We start from the raw sequence: 21,367 nt of genomic DNA, 5'->3' as shown, positions 1-21,367 counted from the left end.
GCTATTGTGAATAATGCTGCTATGAATATTCATGTACAAGTTTTTGTGTGAACATATGTTTCCATTATCTTAGAGTGAAATTACTGGATCATACACAACTGTATCTTTAACATTTTGAGGAAGTATCAGACTGTTTTCCAGAACAGCTGCACTGTTTTGCATCCCCAGCAGCAATGTCTGAGAGTTCCAGTTCCTCCATCTTCGCCAACAATTATTATCTATCTTTTTGATAGCAGTCATCTTAGTGGGTGTGAGTGGTATCATATTGTAGGTTTGATTTTCATTTCTCTGATGTCTAATAATGTTGAACACCTTTTCACAGGCCATTGACCATTCATATATCTTCTTTGGAGAAATGTCTATTCAAATTCTTTGCCTACTTTTTATTTGTCTGTTATTGAGTTGTAAGAATTCTTTATATATTCTAGATACAAGTCCTTTATCAAGACTTTGAAAACATTTTCTCTTATTTTATGGGTTGTCTTTTCACTTTCTTGAAAGTGTTTTTCAAGCACAAAAATTTAATATTTTGATGAAGTCTAATTTATCTATTTTGTTGTTGTTGTTTATGCTTCTTGTGTTGAATGTAAGAAATCATCATCTGATCCAAGATCATGAAAATTTACTCTTGTTTTCTTCTAGGAGTTTTATATCCTACATTTAAGGATATAATATACTTCATTAATTTTTGTGTATTGTGTGAGGTAAGGGGTTCAACTTTGTTCTTTTTATATGTGGGTACACAGGTCTCCTAACACCATTTGTTGAAATGGTAATCTTTCTTATACAGAAATCTAAGGGTTTCATTTTACTTTACTCTCACCTTCTTTGGATCTGATTAAAATGTCATCTCCAGCAGACCTTTAATGACCATTTTGTTTTGTTCAGTCAGCACTTGTCACTTGCTGTGATTTCCACATTGATTTGTTCATATGAGGTCAGACAATTAAGTTCACAAACTCATCCTAGAAAAAGGGCTACATACGTAATTATTGAATATCACTAGGGTCACCTTCAAAGTACTCCCTTTGGGAAACTATGCACCGACGCCAGCGCCTAGTCCAACCTTCAAAGCAATTCTGGAATGACCATCACAGCTGTCATCATATTACCTGTGATGTCCTGAAGGTCATCAAAATGTCTTCCTTTCAATATTTTCTTTATCTTCAGGTAAAGAAAGAAGTCATTGGGGGACAGTACAGGTAAGAAGGGAGGGTGTTCCAGAACAGTTATTTCTTTACCGGCTAAAAACTCCCTCACAGACAGTGCTGTGTGAGCTGGTGCATTGTCGTGATGCAAGAGCCATGAATTGTTGGCGAAAAGTTCAGGTCATGTAACTTTTTCATGCAGCCTCTTCAGCACTTCCAAATAGTAAACTTGGTTAACTGTTTATCCAGTTGGTACAAATTCATAATGAATTATCCCTCTGATATCAAAAGAAGGTTAACAACATCATTGCAACAAGTTCGCAAACTTAATTGTCACACTTCGCAGGCACTCATTAGAATCACAGACTTAGGTTTATGAGCAGGAAGAAGCTGTTAAGGGAAGTAGTTGTCCTGCAACCCCCATTGTTTTACAGTCCATACAAATGTGGTCCAGAAGAAGTAGAACTCAATTCCAAGTGCTTTCCTACTTTGTATTTGTTGAGATTTTTTTTTTTTTAAATTATTTCAAGTAATTCCTCATGTATTTGTTTTATCTGCCTGCTTGGATTATAATCTTGAAGATAGAGAGTAACTTCATCTCATGTGACTTTCCTGTACTTGTTAATAATAACACGTAAGCTTATACTAACGAGCTAACATTTCTAGTGTCTTTCTGATTTCTTATATTATTCAAGGAAGCTTTTATTTTTAAGGGCATTATGCTGTTTTATAAAAGGCAATAGTCAACTAGTGTATTTCCATTTTACAGAAGAGAAAGGCTTTAACCTGCTAAAGGAGATGTTTAGGTAACCTTGGCCAAATTACTCAACTTTTCTGAACCTCAGTTCCTAACTGTAAAATGACAGAATACTTAATGTATATGCTTTTCATGAGTATTAAATAAATTAATGCTTATTAAATGTTTAAGGAGTGCTCGCATGTGGTATCTGCTCAGGAAACATTAGTTCCTTTTATCATCATTGTCATTATGCTTATTGGAAGTCTTTCTGGCCTGGAATTAGTCCAGTAGGCCAAAAATTTTTACACAGTTGGAATGCATTTTTGCTTTTGAGCATCATAGTAACTTTTCATTTACCTATTTGAGTTAATACCATTTTTCAGATAGCTTTCATTTAATAAGTATAAATGATTAGAAAACTATATGTAACAAAAGTTCAAGGTACTAATTTCCAACTGCCCCTGTATCAAGCCATGTGTCTAAGGGAACTGGCTTTATTAACCAAGTAAACTTTCTGACTCCAGCCTTTAAAGAAGGAAGAGCCTGAATCCCAGAGCACACAGCCTCCATCAAGCAATAACATGCCCCAAGTGAAGTGTCCTCATTAGTTAAGTTCTTCCATCAGTTTTCAAGTTGTTGAAGTTTTGTTTTGAAGCTGAGTAAAGCTGGCTTAATTGGCTTTTTCCCCCTGTAGCAGAAGTTTTGGTGGAAGATGTATATCTTGAAATCTAATTACATATCTTAACTGTAACCCGAGAAACTTAAAATTCACAGATGCACTTTGTCTGTCAAATATGGAGACAGTTGGCAAATGCAGGCCATAAAGGTGGAGATTTAGTACCCAACTGCATGAATTGTTGCTGCTTTCCTATGTTTATTACTTCACAGTTAATCAAGGAGATAACTCCTAGGAGTTCAGTATCTTTCTTCCTTTGTTCTATATGATGAAGAGGGAAAGAAAACAGAATATTCTCTTTGCAACACATTTCCAATTGGAATAAGGTATTTGGTTCACAAAGCCTTGAATGAAAAACTAACATTAAATATTTTAATCAATTTCTGAAATCTTTTTTAAAGCCAACAGACTAGGGAATCACATTATTGTTACTATATGTATACAGTTCTTTTGGTATAGTAACTTTTCCATAATGGAATGAATGTGTGTATATAATTAGGACAGATATTCAGAAACAGGACTGTTCAACATCCATCAAAACCATATTTCTACACTGACCTGGCATTTTGTCACCAAGAGCAATTATACTGAAATAATTTTATAATATGGAAGATAGAATTATTAAACAGAACAATCTCTTTGCTGACAGCAGAACTACAAAAGGTTGTACAAGTATATGTCTCAAAAATGATGCAATTGCCAAAGATGAATAAAAACAGAGAACAAACAAAAGTGGCTCCAAAAGGGTAAGAGCAGATGCATTTTTCATCACCAGCCATCATTAGTGCTTCTAGGAAAACTAGCCCTTCCAGTTCACAAGCAATACCCAGTTACCTGAAGCAGTTAAGAGTGTTTCCTCAATGATTCTGGGTACAGGTGTCACCCGGGTTTGAGACAAATGGCGAGCATGATTCACCTACTCAGCAAATAAGGTAATTATGGCACTGGACCAAGTCACCCTAGAAGTCCTTGGCTAGTAGGAAGTTCTTCTGTCCCTTTATTTCATGGTCCAAAATAAGGAGAGCTAATATTTCCACCCTCCGCATTTCCCACTATTCGTATCTTTTGCTACTATTATACAAATTTCATTTTTAAAAACGTACAAATGCCAAAAAATGAAAGAAATAAAGAAATAACTAACTAAACATACCAAGATCTAAAAAACAACAACTTATGTGAGTCAAATCAAAATAACAATTGCTTAAGAAACTTAAGTTTTCTTGTCCTTTAGGAAAAGACCCAGGTGATTCTTTGAAATACCAGAGGGTATTATCTTAGGAAGGAAATGATGTTTCAACATTAGAAAATCTATTAATACACTACACAATACAACAAAGTAAAGAATAAACAGTCTATGATAAACTCAATACATGCCAAAAAATATTTAGTGAAATTTAACACTCATTTTTGTTTAAACTTTTAGTAAATTAGAAATAAAAGGGAACTTCCTAAATTTGATAATTATCTATCAAAAATCTACAGCAAAGATCAAACTTAACAATGAAACTTAACAATGTTACCATTAGAGTCAGAATAAGACAAGGATGCCTGCTATCACTACTTCTCTTTAATGCTGTTAGGAGGTCTCAATTGACACAATAAGAGAAGAAAAGTAAAATGAGGTACATATTGGAAAGATAGAAAAATACTATATTTTTATATAATGGTCAGTCTGTTTACATAAATAACCTATGAGAATCTGCAGACCATTAGAATTAGTACTTGCTCAGCAAGGTGACTAGATACAGGATCAACATAAAAATAATAGGATTTCTACATAGCGGTAATAACTCATTCAAGTATAATAATATACAGAGTACCTCATTTACAAGAACAACAAATTAAAATGTAGCTAAGAATAGCTCTAACAAATATATGTCAATCTTTGTGGAATAAATTACAAACTTACTTCCTGATTGTAAAACAATTGAATAGACAAAGAAAAATACTAAATTTATGGATAAGAAGACTCAAATTAATGTATCAATGCAATGGCATTTGAATTTTCAATGGGTTTTTTTCATGAGACATTATAAGCCTATCTTAAAATTCATTTGAAAGAGCAAAAGGCTGATAATAGTGAAGACCATTGTGAAGAAGAAAAGTGTAGAGGTGGCCTAACCTATCAAATATCATAATTAGTAATCACAATACTGATACTACAACTAAAAGTAATAGCATCTAACCAGGCAAAAACTTTTCATTCATTATGAGTTTGGTACAATTATTATCACTATTTTACAGATTAGAAAGAAACTGGGGCACAAAGAGATAGAGGGTCTATCTAAAAGTACCATGGCTAGTCGATGGCAGAGTTAGATTTCAAACCCAAGCAGTGTGGCTCCTGAGCCCCTGCACCTAACCCTATGGATAATTTCTTGGAAGTTATGGTGCTACACAAAGTATCATATTGGCACAGGGATAGAAAGACAGACCACTGAAACATAATATAGAACTCAGAAAATGATCCATGCATCAATGAAAACTTGATATCAATTACTGATACTAAATAAATGGAGCATTCACTAATGCAACTGAGATTACTAGTTATCCATGTGGGAAAAAATAAAATAAAACTAGATCTCTTTATGTTACATAAAACTAATTCTAGCTGGACTAATTGTGGAAAGCAAAAATCTTTAAAGTTTTTACAGGAAAATATAAAAGGATATTTTTAAGATTTTAGAAATAGAGGAGGATTTCTTATCTAACAGGTAATAAACCCAACCACAAAGTCATAGGTTGATAAATTTTACTCTATTAAAATTTAATACTCCTATTCACAAAGCAACATTATAAACAACATGAACAGTCAATAGGAAAAGACATTTGCAATGTGTGTTAATGAGAAAGCATTGCTACCCAGAATATATAAAGCATTTTACAAATCAATAAGAAAAAAACAGCTCCCTGTCCCCCTAAAAAGGGCAATGGATATGAATAGGCAATTTTCATAAAAGGAAACCTGATTGGCCAACATACCTACGAAAGATCTTCAACTTTCCCCATTGTCAGGGAGATACAAAGTAAAACAATGTGATAGCATTTCACACCAACAGATTGACAAAAATCAGAGTGTGATACTCAGTATTAAATACAGAAACAGTTTCTCTCATCCACTGCTGATGGGAGTTTCAATTGGTAAACATTTTGTAGAGCACTTTGGCAAAATCAAAGAAAATTGAAGAAATATATCTCCTTCACCCTGCAACTTTATTTCTCAGTTATATACCTTAGACTAAGAAACCCTCACACATGTGATGAAGAAATGTGAAGAAGAATGTTAATTGTGTACAGCTTTAGTTGTACTAGGAAAAGATTGTCAACAATCAATCAAAATGTTTACCAAGAAAAAAATGGATAACTAAATTGTGACATATTCATACAATGAAACACTACAGAGTCACATGCAAAAATATGGTTAAATAGCAATAACAAGATAGATGAGAAAGATTAGTGAATAATACTTTTTTACTTACGTAATTTGTGTAGTAATTATACAAAATATAATATTTATATACAACTTGAAAGCATGCAAAATATAGGTAACAATACAGATTACCATAGTGTAAGTATCAATATAGATAACCACAGTATAAATATAGATAACCATATAGGCATGAATATAATTATAGTATAAAATAGATATGAATATAGAATATAGATAACCACAGTATAAAAACACATACTACACTAGTGAACCCAAATTCAGAGTAGTGGTTACCTCTTGTGAGAGAAAGGCAAGAGCAGGAAGATGGACCCAGGGAAAGGGACACAGGGATTTCATGTGTGTTTGAGATGTTTTGTTTCTTAAATTCAACATCAATAGACCTCAAGGGCCTCCGGCAAAAACCTGCAAATTTGATATAGCTGGGTGGTGGGTATTTAAATGTTCATTATTTTACTTCATCTATACACCTTTATATATGAAATAGTTTTCAATAAATAAGAAGGAGCTGTGTGCAAGTCAGAGTTTGATAGCCAGAATTCTATTTTCCCAGGAGGTTGTGATTCTATAATAATTTCAGAGGTAGCTTCTTTTCTGGCAGCCAACCAGCCTGTGAAGTAAGCAATATTTATTAAGTGTCTCTCATTCGTCAGGCTCAGAGCTGGGTTCTGGTGATACAGTGGTGAGCGAGCCAGCCATGAGTGTGTATATATTCCTGTGGGATTATAAATGTACATCTACAAACCATGATAAATGCCATAAAGAGAAGAAGTAGGGAACCATGACAGAGAATAAGTGGGGTGGGGTGAGGGAGTATGAGTGGGACACATACCATGGCAGACACTGAGGTCTGGCTCCCTGAAAGTCATTCATCCCCCTCATCCCCCTTTTCCCTTGCTTTCCTCTCCTCTAGAGGTTGGAAAGCTAATCACGATTTTCTAGACTCCCTTACATGTGACACAGTTCTAACTAATTAGATATAGTTAGGAGTCTCTGGGGATGGTGGCCCTTCCTAAATAAAAAAGGAAAGCCTTCCCCCATAACTCCTCCATGCTTTTCTGCCTGAGGCACTCTTGTGATGCTGGGGGTGGAGGGTGGGGCAGAGGCTCCTGGGTTCTTAATTACATAGCTGGGCTGTGATACCAGCCTCAGACACTTTACTCTGAACACCTTTTGAGCAGGATATTAATATCTACTGCCTTGGGCTGCTATTAATAAGATTTCCTCTAATTTATAGCCCCAATCATTCCAAACAGATACCTTCTAGAAGAGGTCATATTTAAGTTGAGAGGACAGGAACAAGAAAGAATCAGCCCTGCAGAAAGCAGGAATGGGTCAAGGAAGTGGGAGGGTAAGTGAAACTAGCAGAGGAGGGAACAGTGTTTTCAGAGGGCTGCCATGTGTGAGGAGCTCAGGGAAGCCCAGTGAGGCTGGAGCGGATAAAGATAGCGTAAAGTGTGAAGCTGCTTTGCAACCGGCTGAAATCTGAGTATTCGACTCTCTTCCTCAGGTTCCAGGTTAAGAATAGTGTAGTTAATGATCATTAAACAATGATGAATGCAATAGCACCCCAGGGTAGTTGCTGCTTTCAGAGACTCCTTTCTATAAAACAAAGAATTAGCCCCGAATCCATCTACTTGAATATTTGTGTGTTTGATCTTTTAAAAGTGAAGTTCACCAAGTTTACCTTTAGTCCCGAGGGACAGCTTTCTCTAGCCCTTCCTCCACTGCCTAGAAAGGGAAAAATTAGCATCATACCAATCCGCTTGACACAAAGTGAATTGCAATGATAGGGTTACAGAGCCTAGCCAACTGTGTTCTAGGCCTCCCCCATGCTACAAGGTTTCTATTTTGTTTTGTATGTATCTGAATGGGTAGAGGCAACTTCATCGTTGAAACGAGTTTTGAGTCGACCAATACATCAAAAATCTAGTTCCTGTCATCCTGTCCTCACTGGACACTAAGAAAAGGGTTGGCTGATTTTCTAATGTACTTCCGATCGGTCTATTTCCAGAACCCTATACTCTTTTGGCAAACGAAGGTTACTTTATAGGGGAGTACTTACTGAGCACCTGAGTAGGCAGTGTACCTATTCAGGCCTGAAGCCCATGGCTTGGAAGCACATGTCCATTTTCATCTGAAAAGTCTTAATTTGATGAGTTTTCTACAAGTTTCCACTTGGCTATTTTAGAATAGACCTGGGTATTTATTATTAGTTTCCGAGCCTCTCCTTCCTCTTTCCCTTAGCTTTCTGCAGCTAAACTACAGCCATCTAATCCTTTTAATCTTTTATCCATGTCCTTTCCTCGGGCTCCGGAATTCATTCATTCTTGTTGCTACACTCTGCACTCCTTCCAAATTGCTGGAGCTTCCCTAGTAATGAGGTGGTGGGGCCGCAATGTGTGGTGCCAGGTGCTGCTCAGTTAGAAATGTCCACAGAGGAACTGTTATTCTGTGCCCTCCTGCACAGGCAGCCTCAACCTGGACTTCTCTTTCATCCTGCCAGAATGCCTGGCTGGCCTGAATTTAATTTGCAGACCACTGTGCCCCCTGGGCCTACTTTGGCATCACTGCGCTCGGGCATCTGCTTCCCAGAGAACAGCTCTGTGTTTGGATTCTCTTCCCCCAGGTGTATTCACTGCCTTGCCTTTTTCAAATGCTCACAAAGTTATTATTCCCAGCCTACATACCTCCAGTCTCAAAGGTCGTTTGCATTTTATTTCTGTTGCCTGAGCTGCTCACAACACTTTCCAAATTGGAATCATTAGTGGATTCCAAAAATGAGCAGCTTCTTTCTTTTTGCCATCCAGGTCATGAATAAGAATGCTTAAATAAGAGTCAGACCCACAGTTGTAAAAACAGCATATTAGGCGGCACGTATGCTTAATCCTCCTTCATTAGTAATCCATCCACCTGCTGCACCACTCAGAACCTTCTGAGTTTACAGGAGTTTTTCAGCCAATTTAAAACCCATACACTCAACTTTCCAAATATTTATTGAGAATTATGCTAGGTACTGTGAGAAATTCCAAATCACGTAAGACACAACCAGTGCCCTTCAAAGGGCTTCTACCACTATAAGAGTTTACGTGACTTTCAACATTTAATAATAGAAGCACCTTAAATGGACCAAGCACTGTGAGATACTGAGGATTCAAATAGGAAAAATAAAAGTATAGAGTCCCACTGAGTTTCCATTAGAGCAGCTAATGGCACATAATTAAAATACAATGCGAAAAAAATTATGAAGTGTACACCTGAGATGTCAATATTTCAGCCTCAGTTACTTCATCTACAAAATGGCACTAAACTTCTAAGTTGTTTGTAAGGTTTACATACGATGAGGTATGGACAACACTTAGTTCAGTACATGACACAAAGTCTAAAGAATGTTATTATTAATAATCGTAATTACAAGTTAATAACAAAATGGTTATTATTGTTAGTCGTAGTTATTACTATTATCTCCCACATTCTATCTGATGGATCAAGGTGGTCTGGAACATTGTGACAGCATCATTCAGAAATCTTTACTAAATCCACTAGAAAAGAATTCTATGATGGATGCCAATGCTAGAGATGGGTGGGAGGAGGAGATGGCCACGCACATATTAATTGACCCTGAGGCACACAAATAACTACTCTACAATTTGCAATGTAGTCAGTCCTCTGACTTGGGAATGTCACAGTGCACGTAGGAGGAAACTGACTTTGTATTTCAGGATAGGGAGGAACCGATGTCGTATTGTAGGATCTTGTATTACTCTGTTTCAGTCCTTTACTATTCTGATCCAGAACTCCCAGATGTGCTTTTAAGTTTGGAGAGACTAAGGTCAGGTGAAGCTGGGAGTGGATAAGAACTTCTGCTACCAAAATGAGGTCATTTCTGCCTAAGAGAGTGACAAACTCTAGGGCAGTAGTTTGCAACTGCTGCTCTAGGACAAAGTTTTCACTGGTCTGCAGCAAAATGAAAATGATAAGAACAATGGAGAGAAGATATCGTGCAACTAAGTGTCCTTAATTTAAAGGACTGATATTTTGTTCTTTCTATTTTGTGGGTATTAAAATGTTCATACCTTTTATAGAAAGATGCGCCAAATATTTCTCCCCTTGTGTTGGCCTCAGAATGTTCTAAGTTCCATAATACTCATTTCTGTGAAACCTTATCTACTCCCAGAAATTTAATACCATTGATACGCTGATATTTCCTAAATCTATATCTAGTAGCAAAATACTCCTCTAAGCTTCTGATTTGTATATCTGCCTGCCTTGGATACCTCACAGGAATCTTAAATTTAACAGGCACAAAAAAGGACTCTTGATTCTCCCTTCCTGCCCCAACCTGTTCTTCTCCTGGTCTTTCTATTTCGGTAAACAGTATATTAAATGGCAAGTTGCTCAAGCCAGGAGTATAGGAGTCATCCTTGATACGTCTGTCTTCCTCCCTCCATCCCCTTATCGATCAGTGAGTGTCAGCAGTTCCAATTTCAAAATATTCTTCAAATCCAACTACTTCCTATCACCATGGCCGTCATACTTAGTCATAGCTACACTCCTGAAATTCTGCCCACCGATCTCACTCCTTCCACTCATGCTTCCCTCCAATCCATTCTCCAATAGCATCCAGAAGAAACTTTTAGTAACATAAATCTTGTTTGAGATTCTTTAATTACTTTCTATTTCTCTTAGCATCAAGTTAAAAATCCTTACTATGGCCTGTACAGTCTGAGACCTCTTAAGTTCAAGCATCAGTTTTAAAGAGGAAGTGTTCCCTCACCTTCTCTGTCCATACAAAATTAAGTGTTACGTGCTCTCAGATGACCACGTTTAATCCTTCATAACACTGATCTCAATGTGAATTTTCTATATATTGTGTAATTGATTAATAACTGTCTACCCACTAGACTATATGATACTGGAGGGCAAAGATTGTATGTACCTTGTTTTTCAATGCATTCCCAGGACATACTTTAGTAGCTGCAGATAGTATGTGCTCAATACATATACACAAATTAACAAATGAGTGAAAAGGAAAAAAAAAAAAAGCATCTTTACTTGGTAAAATAAAAAGGTGACCACCCTTTCCAGGAATTTAATTAAGAAGAATTCCCCCCCGAACTACCCAGGTCTCTGAAATCCAAAGTTCTGAGAATTACTATTCTATGGTTGAAACAGATACTTCAGCTTGGGTGTCTGATATTATAATGGTTTATGCAAATTGCCTTTGAAATCTTCTGGAGGTGCCAGTAGGGACGATCTAATGTTGAACTGGCTCTCCTCTCCGTGGGATGGAGCAGTTTCTTTGGTTTCATTCTGGTTTGAAGCTCTGGATCTCTTAAGCAAGGACCAAAAGATAAAAAGAGTAAAAAAAAACATGGTACCCATTTCAAGTTTAAGTTTTGCATTTTAGAAGAATTTGTTCGTATACTTTATCTGATGTACTGATAATGTCTAAAGATAGAAAAATGTATTTATTTATAGTAAAACCTTGTCCATATACCAATTGGCTATACAGTATCCCAATTCATAACATGTGTAGTATAAATTAAAAAAAGCAAGATTCTAAGCCAGCCAATCAGAATTACATTCTCAGTGGCAGCTTGTGTTATAGCACTTGGATTGTTCTACCAAAAAATTTATTGAGATTCAGATGCTCTAATTCCTGATCTTCCCTGAGGGAGTGGTTGTCAGGTACTCTTGTCCAAAAACAAGGCAGTTGATACTTGACTGTAGGCTCCCACACTTGTCCAGTGATCTCCAAAGAATATGAAATTACTTGTTGTCTTTGTCAAAATTACATATGAATAGTGTATTTGTTATCTGTGTTGTAATTAGAAACTCAAAAGAAATTCTGAAATCATTATCAACTTTTTCAGGCATGAGTTGTTCTACTGAAAAGCAAGCTATTTATAGCTTAGCCTGTTACCAGCATTAAAAAGATGGCTAAATTCAAAATGGACCCAAGGAAAGGATCGGATTTGGACCAAGGTGGAAAGGAGGGCAACAGCAAGGTGTAGACAGTGACATTACCTGTTAGGCAGCAATTCCTCTCATTCTAGCACTAGTGTGTGTAACTGTAATTCTCCAATTAGATTGCATAATTTCATGAGCATGGAGGACCACTGTCCCTAATGAGTCTTTTCAAAATGAGTATTTTCTTTTCTTTTTTTTTTTCTTCACATTTTTATTACTTCTCTTTTAATAAACATTTTCTGTATAGAAGTTAATTCTGCCGTCCAGTTGGCCCCAACACACTTGAACTTAGCTGCACACATTTGTTTCAAGAGTAAGTTCTTATGGGTTCGGTATCATTGTTTAATATCTCCAACTCCTGTGGTTCTATAGATTCCTGCATTTAAGCAGTAGATTTAAAATAAGTTATGATGGCATGTTTTTTGTAAAGACAAAGAACATGGGCTATTTCAATTCTTTCAATTCTGTCATTCTATGATTCTACTTGGAGGTTTTCTTGTGTTTAAATTTAAAAGAGTACAAATTACAGTGTAATTTTTTCCTTCGTTAAAACAATCCTAATGGCAGTAGAAAATCTTTTTTTTTTTTTAAATTTATTGGGGTGACAATTGTTAGTAAAATTACATAGATTTCAGGTGTACAATTCTGTATTACATCATCTATAAATCCCATTGTGTGTTCACCACCTAGAGTCAGTTCTCCTTCCATCACCATATATTTGATCCCCCTTACCCTCATCTCCCACCCCCCACCCCCCTTCATAGACACAGACAATAGTTTAGTGGTTACCAGAGGGTAAGGGGGGAAATGAGTATTTTCAAAATGAGCAAACAGGAGTTAGCTTACCATTATTGCTCTCATTTATATTGTACCTATCTACTAGATGAATATTATTGGAAAAAAATTAATTGCATTACAGTGGGTGCCATGAATGTAAGCATGTTTGGTTCTTAAGGAAACGATTACCCTAAGTCGCTGATCATATTAATTGACTACCGAGAGGAGGCATCGGTGACTAGAGTGAAGTAAGTATGTGTGCATAGCATACTTGTACAAGGAAACTCATGATTTTACAGCCATATAGCTGAGGCTGGATGAGAGAGCAGCCCCAGACTCTGCCTGGAGCTAGTTAAAGCAGTTTCTTAAATCAGAGCATGAATTATTAATAGTAATAATTCAGGAGCAACCTCCATTTACTGAGAACTTACTATGTACTAGCAATGAGGCGAAATCCTTTAAAGTCATGATCACACTTAATCCTCACAATTCCATGAGGTATGTCCCACAGTTTGTAAGCGGTAGTCAGGTAGCAAATCAGATTCAGCAGAGCTCAGAGCCTCTGGGGCATTTTTATTACGACCCCAGCTATACTATCAGTTTGGGCAGAGCTAGTACCTCTGGGGTCCAGGCATCTAGGTAAATACTGAGCCCAAAGAGCTCCTGTGGGTATTGCTTTCTTCCATTCATTTGGAGATTGGTTAGACATAATGAAAACCACTATATTATTATTATTATTATTATTATTATTTATTTTAGGAGAAAATGGCTAAGTCTTTGCTTCCATGATTGTAACATTAACTGGTAAACAGCAATTTGCAAAAAAGTAGTGCTGATTTAAATTTTCCTAACTTTCTATTAAGACAGAAGGTGTAAATAGTACTTGCAATCTGTAGCTTAAAACTTCTAAAGAATGGATGTAAGAATACTGGAATATACTACATCAGAAGCAGCAGCGCCCTTCTTTACAGAGCTGCCTGTAGCATTTCTCTGCCAGATATGATAATGGGGATACCTCAGAATATCGTCACAGTCGTAATTATTATTCCAACCTCATGATTTTTATGCCATAGGCTTCACTTCACTTTATGAAAAAGTGTGACTACAGCAGAGGGTGCATATGGATGGAGTATGGGAAGAGAGGTTAAGTAGAAGGCTGAGGTCTAAACAGCCAGGCCCCTGAAAGCCAGGCTGTCCATCTAAAAGGTAACGCTCCTGAAAAGGCTGGGCCAGTAGCTGGGTATCACATATGTATATCTTTGAATGAAACAGTTTATAGTATCCTTGCATGCAGACAATCAATGGATATTTTAAGGGGAAGACAGTGTGTACGTGGGCACCGCTGGAGAAAACCTTATGCATGGAGGTGGGAGAGGAGCAGCACAGAAGCGAGGACTTGGAAGGGGAATGTTTTAAAGGTTGGTGGGAGAGCAGGTGTGAGAAGGATGATGAGGAACTTCTGAAGATGATTTCACCTGCCAAGTCACTGTGCTTGGTTCTTAGGGAATGATAAATACTAATGACCTTTGTCCTGAAGCCATGAAGCGTGACCTACTTACTTCTCCTTCACTCCCCCATTGTGCACGTTCTTCAGTCCAACCAACCTGCAGTTTCAGAGGCTTAAGATTTCAAGTCCTTTCTGCTTAAAGCCACCCTTTCCTATAAATCCCATCCCCTCCACCTCCCTCTGCCTTTGGGAACATTCTACATCAATTTTTTTCTTGTTGTTTTGTCACATATTTCTATCTTTCCCTACTATTTGTTCCTCCTCTTCTGCCTCCAACCTTACTTAAACTTCTCCATTCTTACAATGACCTGGCCTTGATCCTGCATTTCCTCTAGTTGCCATCCTATTCCTTTCCCTCCCATCCAAAATTCTCTGCAAAGAAAGACTTTGTTCCCACTCTCCCCAAATTCACTTCTCAACTGATTGCAGTTGCGTTTCTGCTGCCACCCTGCAGTGAGACCGCTCTGATAAAGGCACCTAAAGTCACAGCTTCCTAAATTTAAAGAATTCTTTTTAATACTTACAGTGTATTTTATGGCTTTGGTTTCACTTTGGATCCCACCACTCTCCTGAACCTCTATTTCTCTGGCCTCTGTGACATGACATTGAATTGTGTCCCTTCGTACCATGTCACTGTCCCTTCTAGGTGTTTTTCTTGGCTTTCTCCTGGGCCCACCCTCTAAAAGCTGGCATTCAGGCTTCTGTTTTTGCCTCTCTTCTCTTAGAGTTTTAACCACCACTTATATGCTTATGACTTATAAGTCTGAATTTCCTACCCAGATCTGTTGTTCACAATTCTGGGCCATATATCTAACTGCCTCCTGGACACCTTCATGCAAATGTCTGATAGAAACCTTAAGATAAACGTGGACAAAAGAAGTGAACATGTATCTTATGATTCTTATTCAGTATTCTGTATATAAATTGTACGAAAAATCAACCTAATCAGTCAGACTATAAACTTGAGGGTCACTCTCACCAACTCTTATAACATTATTCACTATACATTACTTTTCTTCACTGTTTTTCAGATTTGCCCCTCTGTTCTATCCAACTCTCACCAACTCTATCATTCTTTCACCTGGACTACAGAAATACCCTCCTTGCCGCTCGACCTGACCCTTAAATCCACCCTCCGTATTCCTCCAGAGTGAACACATTGTGCCTTGTCATCACGGGGTTTCCATCGCTCGCAGGATAAAATCTGAATCTTTAACATATTAAACAGGCCTTCTGTAATGTGACCTCTGGAGACTCGTCTTTCGCTATTCCCTGCTTGAAATTTTAAACTCTAATCATACTGATCCCTTTACTGACTCAGAATATACCATGCTATTTTTTACTCAAGGCTATATTCATACCATCTTCTCCCCTTGGGACTCCCTTCCTCTCCTCTTCCTACTCTCACCTCCCTGACTCCTAAAACTTAGTCAGGAATCCCTTTCTATGCTCCCAAGCACCAAACAGATCTCTGTCATTGCACTTATTACGGCAATACATTGACATTCTCTGTTTGTAAGTCAGTTTCCCCAACATAATCATACGTTCTTAAGGGAAAAGTTCAGCATTATTATTTCTTTGAAACTCTGATGCCTAAAGCAGTTCCTGGTACACAGTAGGCACACCTCTGTTTGTTTGTTTGTTTGTTTTGTTTTAGTTTCAGGTGTACAAAACAATGTCATAGTTAGAGATTTACACCCCTCACAAAGAGATGACCCTTTTCCCCAAGGCTCCTCTGATTTTTAATGAATGCAATAGTAACAAACAAATATGTGTATAGGACCTTAGATTATTTAGATTGCCTCCCCATATTTGATCTCCTTTCATTTTGATCGCAATCCTTCCTGGCTATTCAAAATGCGTATTTTGTTTCAGTTTAGACCACATGGAAGTAAATGGCAACTTTAGTGAGAGCTACCTGAGAAACACAACACAGAAAGACATTATCAGAATACAGCCCATCTTTGCTTTAATAGGAAATTATGGTATTGCCCCAAATTAAATTCACAAGTAAAGCAAAACAAACAAAACCACACAAAAAACCCAAGGTGTTTTTTTTAACCCCATTCATCATGTCTTACAGTTTACTCCAGTGTCTCTGAGCTCTAAAAGTTATGATTCATTTTCCTATGTTGTTGTTGCTAATTGAACATTTTGTCTACCTATTTCTCCAATCTTTTGAGTAGAAGTTTTAATCCTTCCTTGGACCCCAAATTTCTAGTCTATATGGAGTCCCTAGTTCTCATTTTGCATTTTCATCTGAAATTTTTTTTAACTTTAGGTGGCAGATAAATTACAAATTGGATTTTGTATGTAAAAACATTAAACTGAAATGATGTTTGATGAAGACTTCTTTTGCCCAGTAGAATAGAATAAAATAGTTATCAAATGCCATTTTTGCTCATGAACCCAATATAGTTAAGCTATAAAACCTGTAGCCCATTACCAATACCATTTTCTGGGTTTTTTTTTCTTTAAGACAAATAGCTTTACCTCTTGACCTAGAGAAAAAGAAGCCTTACAGCAACACAAAATCTCATGCTTTAAATGATGGTCAGAATTTTAATAATGGTTTATCCAATATTTGAACTTACTTCCCTAAAGATAAGAGAAAGCAAATTAGACTATTTAGTTACTACACCCCTACTAAAGGGAAAAGTATTATCTGCATAAGATATTAATACATTCATATTCTGTTTCCATTTCTTAGTGAAAGCTCTATAGAAGAAACAGGTGCTTTTTTTTTTTTTTTATCAAATATAGAACTCGGGATTCTGGTCCTAATATCTTTATTGGCTGCTGATCCTGAAGGACAATATTTCTTTGTTTCACTTCACAAAAGCCGCGAAAATTAGAGCCTTCCTATTACCAGAAAGACAACAGCTTTGTTGTCTTTTTTTTTTTTTAGCTTGGGCCTAAAAAAAATTCAGACTGTTGTCTGACGATTATTGTCTCATGAAGGAAAACTATGCATTTCAGCAGTGACACTAGAATTCATGGGACTTTGCTTGCATGTCAGCATGAAGAACAGACTTTCAAATGTCAGACAAGAGCTTGTCACAGAGGCTAGTAGATTTTCTTAACTTTATAAAAATAATAGTAAATACTTATGCGGCACTTATTATGTCCAGACTCTTCTAAGCACTTTTCAGGTAGTGCTCATTTTGTCCTCTCAATTATTCTGGGAAGCTAAGATCAGAACTCATAGGATACACTCTCATTTCTACTCAGTACTACCTCTTCCATGCTCTACTGCCTTGCGTATGATTACTCCATACTCCATGGAGATAATTTTATATTGAAGACATTCTTACTTTATGTTGAAACTTGTTAGTGGAGTCACAGAAACTTAGCAAATTAAAGTAGACAAAGATCTAAGATATCACTCAGTTTAACCAAGACCTAAAGAAGCTAACTGATATGTCACACACCTAGTTGGTGGCAGATTAGAAAGTAGAACTAGTGTCTGGACCCCTGTAATACCCTACTCTTCTGATTTCTTTTCTTATGTGAAAGGTGAGAAACCCATTTGCTTTAAACATATTTCCCAATTACCTACAACACGTCAGGCACCATTGTAGACGTTAAAGAGAGTTAGGAACTACCTTCTTGGAGTCATGCTATTTAGTTCACTAAATAGAAAGGATGTATTGAACACTGATTATGCTCCAAGTTCCAAAGGTCTGCAAATGTGGGGATGGGTGAAGTGGGGGAGGGAAGAGTACAAGAGATGGTCCCTGATCTACAAGGAGATATGTAAAAAATAAAGGGAAAATATGAAACTCTCAGAGGAAAATACAGAACAGCCTATAATTAAGAGCCCATTTGTATGCTAAGTGAATACTACTCATTTTAGGAAAGGGAAGATCCAGAGAGTGGGAGGAATCTGGGTGTGTATATTATAAAGAGTGTAGAGGTAAAGGTGATGGTTGACTACTGTGGAGTATGCAGCAGCCAGATTTAGAGACATGGATGCATGCCTAAATGATAAAGTAAGAAACAGATGAAATTTAACATTTGTCATTTGTCTAAATCCAAATACGTACACATATAACAATAATTATTTGGCAAAGATGTTTGCGACAACAAGATGCACATAAAACAAAATAGAATGCCTGTCTATGCAGAGTGTGGAAAGGGAATAGGCATAAATATAATAAATGCATTAATTAATGGATTGATTTAAAAATAAGATTAGGGCCCTCACAGACCAAGGATGAAAATGTGTCATCACTTGATTACATCAACTTTCTGCCATCAAGTCCAAGAAAAAACTCAAGGTGGCTGGGGATAGCCACAATGGAACTTTGCAGTATGTATTGACTATATTCATGTTGAGAGAAGAATGGAAAAGCTGATAAGGGTGAGAGGAAGTTATGAAAGGGAAGAGACCATTATGCGAGAGAGGAAGGTGCATGTGGAAGGAGTAGAGGAAATATGGGGAAATATATGGCTCAGATCTCTTAGGGGAACCCTCAGAAGTCAGGCAGAGGCCTGAGAGCTGATGTGATAGAAAACATGGACTGAAGGGGGTTTCCTCAGCAGGTAAGTGATGCAGAGAAAGAGGAGACAAAGGAAGGGGAGCCTACCAGCATCCCTGGGAAGAAAGATCCAGATGGTGAAGCATCTAGGAATTCAAGTTTTCAACATTCAAATGTGTATGGATGAGAATCTGAATTATTTGTGTCCATGGGAAAGAAGGGGAGGTGAAGAACAGAAACAGACAACGAGAAAAACCACAAAAATGCCACAGGGATGTATTAGTTTGGCTCTTTGTGTAGAACATTTTTGAAAATTTGTTTCAGGGTAGCTGTGGTTCCTGAAAACAGTTAAGTGGGTCACTGCTTAGCTTTCTTTAGTGGTAGATTAATTAGCCAGCTGTAACTCCCGGATCTCTATTTTTAAATAACGACTTGCAAGAATCTCCGAAGACAAGAACTCGCCATTGGTACACAGCATATTCCGGCAGCTGCAAGTTATTATGCCCAGTGGAAATTAAATATCTTTCAGGGAAATCTTGCAAGATCTTGTGACAAATATGAAATTAACCCCTGTCACCTCTATGCCCAACTCATTTTTTCACTCGTCTGCCATCCTAATAAGCAGAGTCTCTGGGGTCCTGAAATGACAGCAGAATTGGCAATATTTTAAAAAGGCATTATTCGTCTATGAGCATTAGTGGAACATAAGAGCCTTTGTCCCTGGTTGAGCCAGAAGCTCTCGAAATCAAACATGGATAAACACACACAATAGGCCCCTCCTATAAAACTATTACCCCATGGTCAGATGGAGATACTCATTATTCCAGGGATGTAAACAAACAAATAAGCTATTTTATTTATTTTACACATTTTGTTTCCTCTGCTTGATACCCTCTTGCCCCCACTTCTCTTTCCTTCTGACTAAATGTGTCCTCATTCTGGTTCTTTATTACTTATTTCTTTTTTACAAGCTCCAAGTTTCAGATAACATGTAACTTTTTACTTTCCCTTTTCACTGTCTGCTTTTTATGTTAGGTTTGGGTTCTTGTAGCTTGTAGGAGGTATAAAACAGGACTTTTCCAGTCAGAGTGAAAACAGAAGAAAGAGCAAAAATAATAAGAGATGGCTATCAGTAACCCTGACAAACCTACATTAGGAAGGGTCCTGAGATGTGCAACAGCATTGCGGATTTAGGCGCCATATGTAAATGTGTGTTTAATAAAATGGTAGTCATTTCACTGGCCATAATCATGAAGGGAAGGATTTGATTTGTTTGGCCATTTTCAATAAAGGGCAGAAGTCAGACATGGTTCAGCAGTAAACCTGTACCTGGGTGGGTGAAAATGGAATCCTTAAGTTTCCCAAGTTATTGTAAAGACTCCATAACAAATCCCTGACTTCCCACTTCAGCACGAACAATCGAATCCAGGAAAGAAAAAGAAGTAATGCCTCCATAGAGATGGTATAATTCTGAGTCAGATGCAAAGCAAAGGTGATGTTATCACAGCACCCCTGCTTGGTTGGCCCATCACGCAAGCCCATTGCCGTGGAGCTGGGCTCTGCTGATCTCTGATCAGTCCCTGCCTTGACCCCCAGGCCTTCCCTTAACTTTCCACATGCTCCAGGCCTTCTCTGTGAGAACAGCGAGGGCTGCAAACCCAATGCTGCGAGGCAGCACTGCTTTTGTCTTTCATCTGTATCCAGACACGGCTGCATCTTGGGCCTTCACCTTGACCTTTTGACCTCCCATGTCAAGAAGTTAACCTAGTTCCTGCCTCCAGCTAATGGTTCCCAACATCACTGGGAGTCTATCTTATCAATGATGTGAACTTCAGTCTTTGGCATAAAGGTCATTATTGTGTTATGCACCTGGAATCACATTGTAATGAGGCACATCACATTCTCTCACAGTCAATGAGGGGGAAAAAAAGCACACAAAACGGAAATTACTCCTAAAATGACCTTGGTAGATTTCTACAGCTGGCTAAGCAGAGCCTGTTTCTATACATCAAGAAACTGATGTGGTAGCTTTGTCATACAAGCAGGCAGCCCGATTCCATGTTAGCAAACATGCTATTATGAAACATATGGCCTAAGCCCATTAATAGTGTGCAGAGTTGATGAACTCTCTGTGTAGGACCCGCGATGTTTACTGATTCACTGCCACTCTGCCCCAGGCTGCTTCCAAACATGTCAGAAAAATAACATGTCAACCTATATTTGCATTCAGGAGTTATTCCCTACTTACACATGCTAATAAACATAAAAGCTTGGTTTTTAAGAAAGGGGCGAGATGCATAATCAATTTTCTGGGAAGCCCAAGTGTTTGACATGCTCTGCAAACGTTGCATCCACTGGAATAGCCACTTGGAAAACATGGGTAGGGTGGCTCTGTGGCTTCTTACCCCTTGCTAGGTAAACAGCAGCTGAGAGCAGACAGCTCCTCAGGAGAGCCAGGGCTGCGTGCAGATCACACTTCCTCCACTTAAATGACTTGCTTTAGATTGTTTCTTAGTGGCTGAACATATATTTGATGCACCAGTGAATGAATTAGCTCTGTGTATAGCCATGAGCGGATGGTGCCCTAAAACTTCTCTGTCCCTTTCATTAATAACTGG

At 37.7% G+C, this 21,367-nt stretch overlaps 1 protein-coding gene across 4 annotated transcripts in view; it reads right to left on the bottom strand.

The window, feature by feature from the left end:
• ST6GALNAC3 (ST6 N-acetylgalactosaminide alpha-2,6-sialyltransferase 3) overlaps window positions 1–21,367 on the bottom strand; it is a 580,324-nt gene that overhangs the window by 142,602 nt on the left and 416,355 nt on the right. The window contains exon 4 of one of the 4 annotated variants that reach the window (XM_074334965.1): window positions 11,177–11,345. The exons of the other annotated variants lie outside the window; for them this stretch is intronic. Within the exon in view, the coding sequence (XP_074191066.1) occupies window positions 11,192–11,345 (154 nt within the window). The 3' untranslated portion in view covers window positions 11,177–11,191. Of the gene's footprint in view, window positions 1–11,176; window positions 11,346–21,367 lie in introns of those variants that run through there. 4 annotated transcript variants of the gene reach the window in all.

The sequence above is a fragment of the Rhinolophus sinicus genome, linkage group LG06, assembly GCF_036562045.2.
Source record: "Rhinolophus sinicus isolate RSC01 linkage group LG06, ASM3656204v1, whole genome shotgun sequence".
NCBI lineage: Eukaryota > Metazoa > Chordata > Mammalia > Chiroptera > Rhinolophidae > Rhinolophus > Rhinolophus sinicus.
Note: the sequence above shows the minus strand (reverse complement) of the source record. Positions and strands in the feature narration are given on the sequence as shown.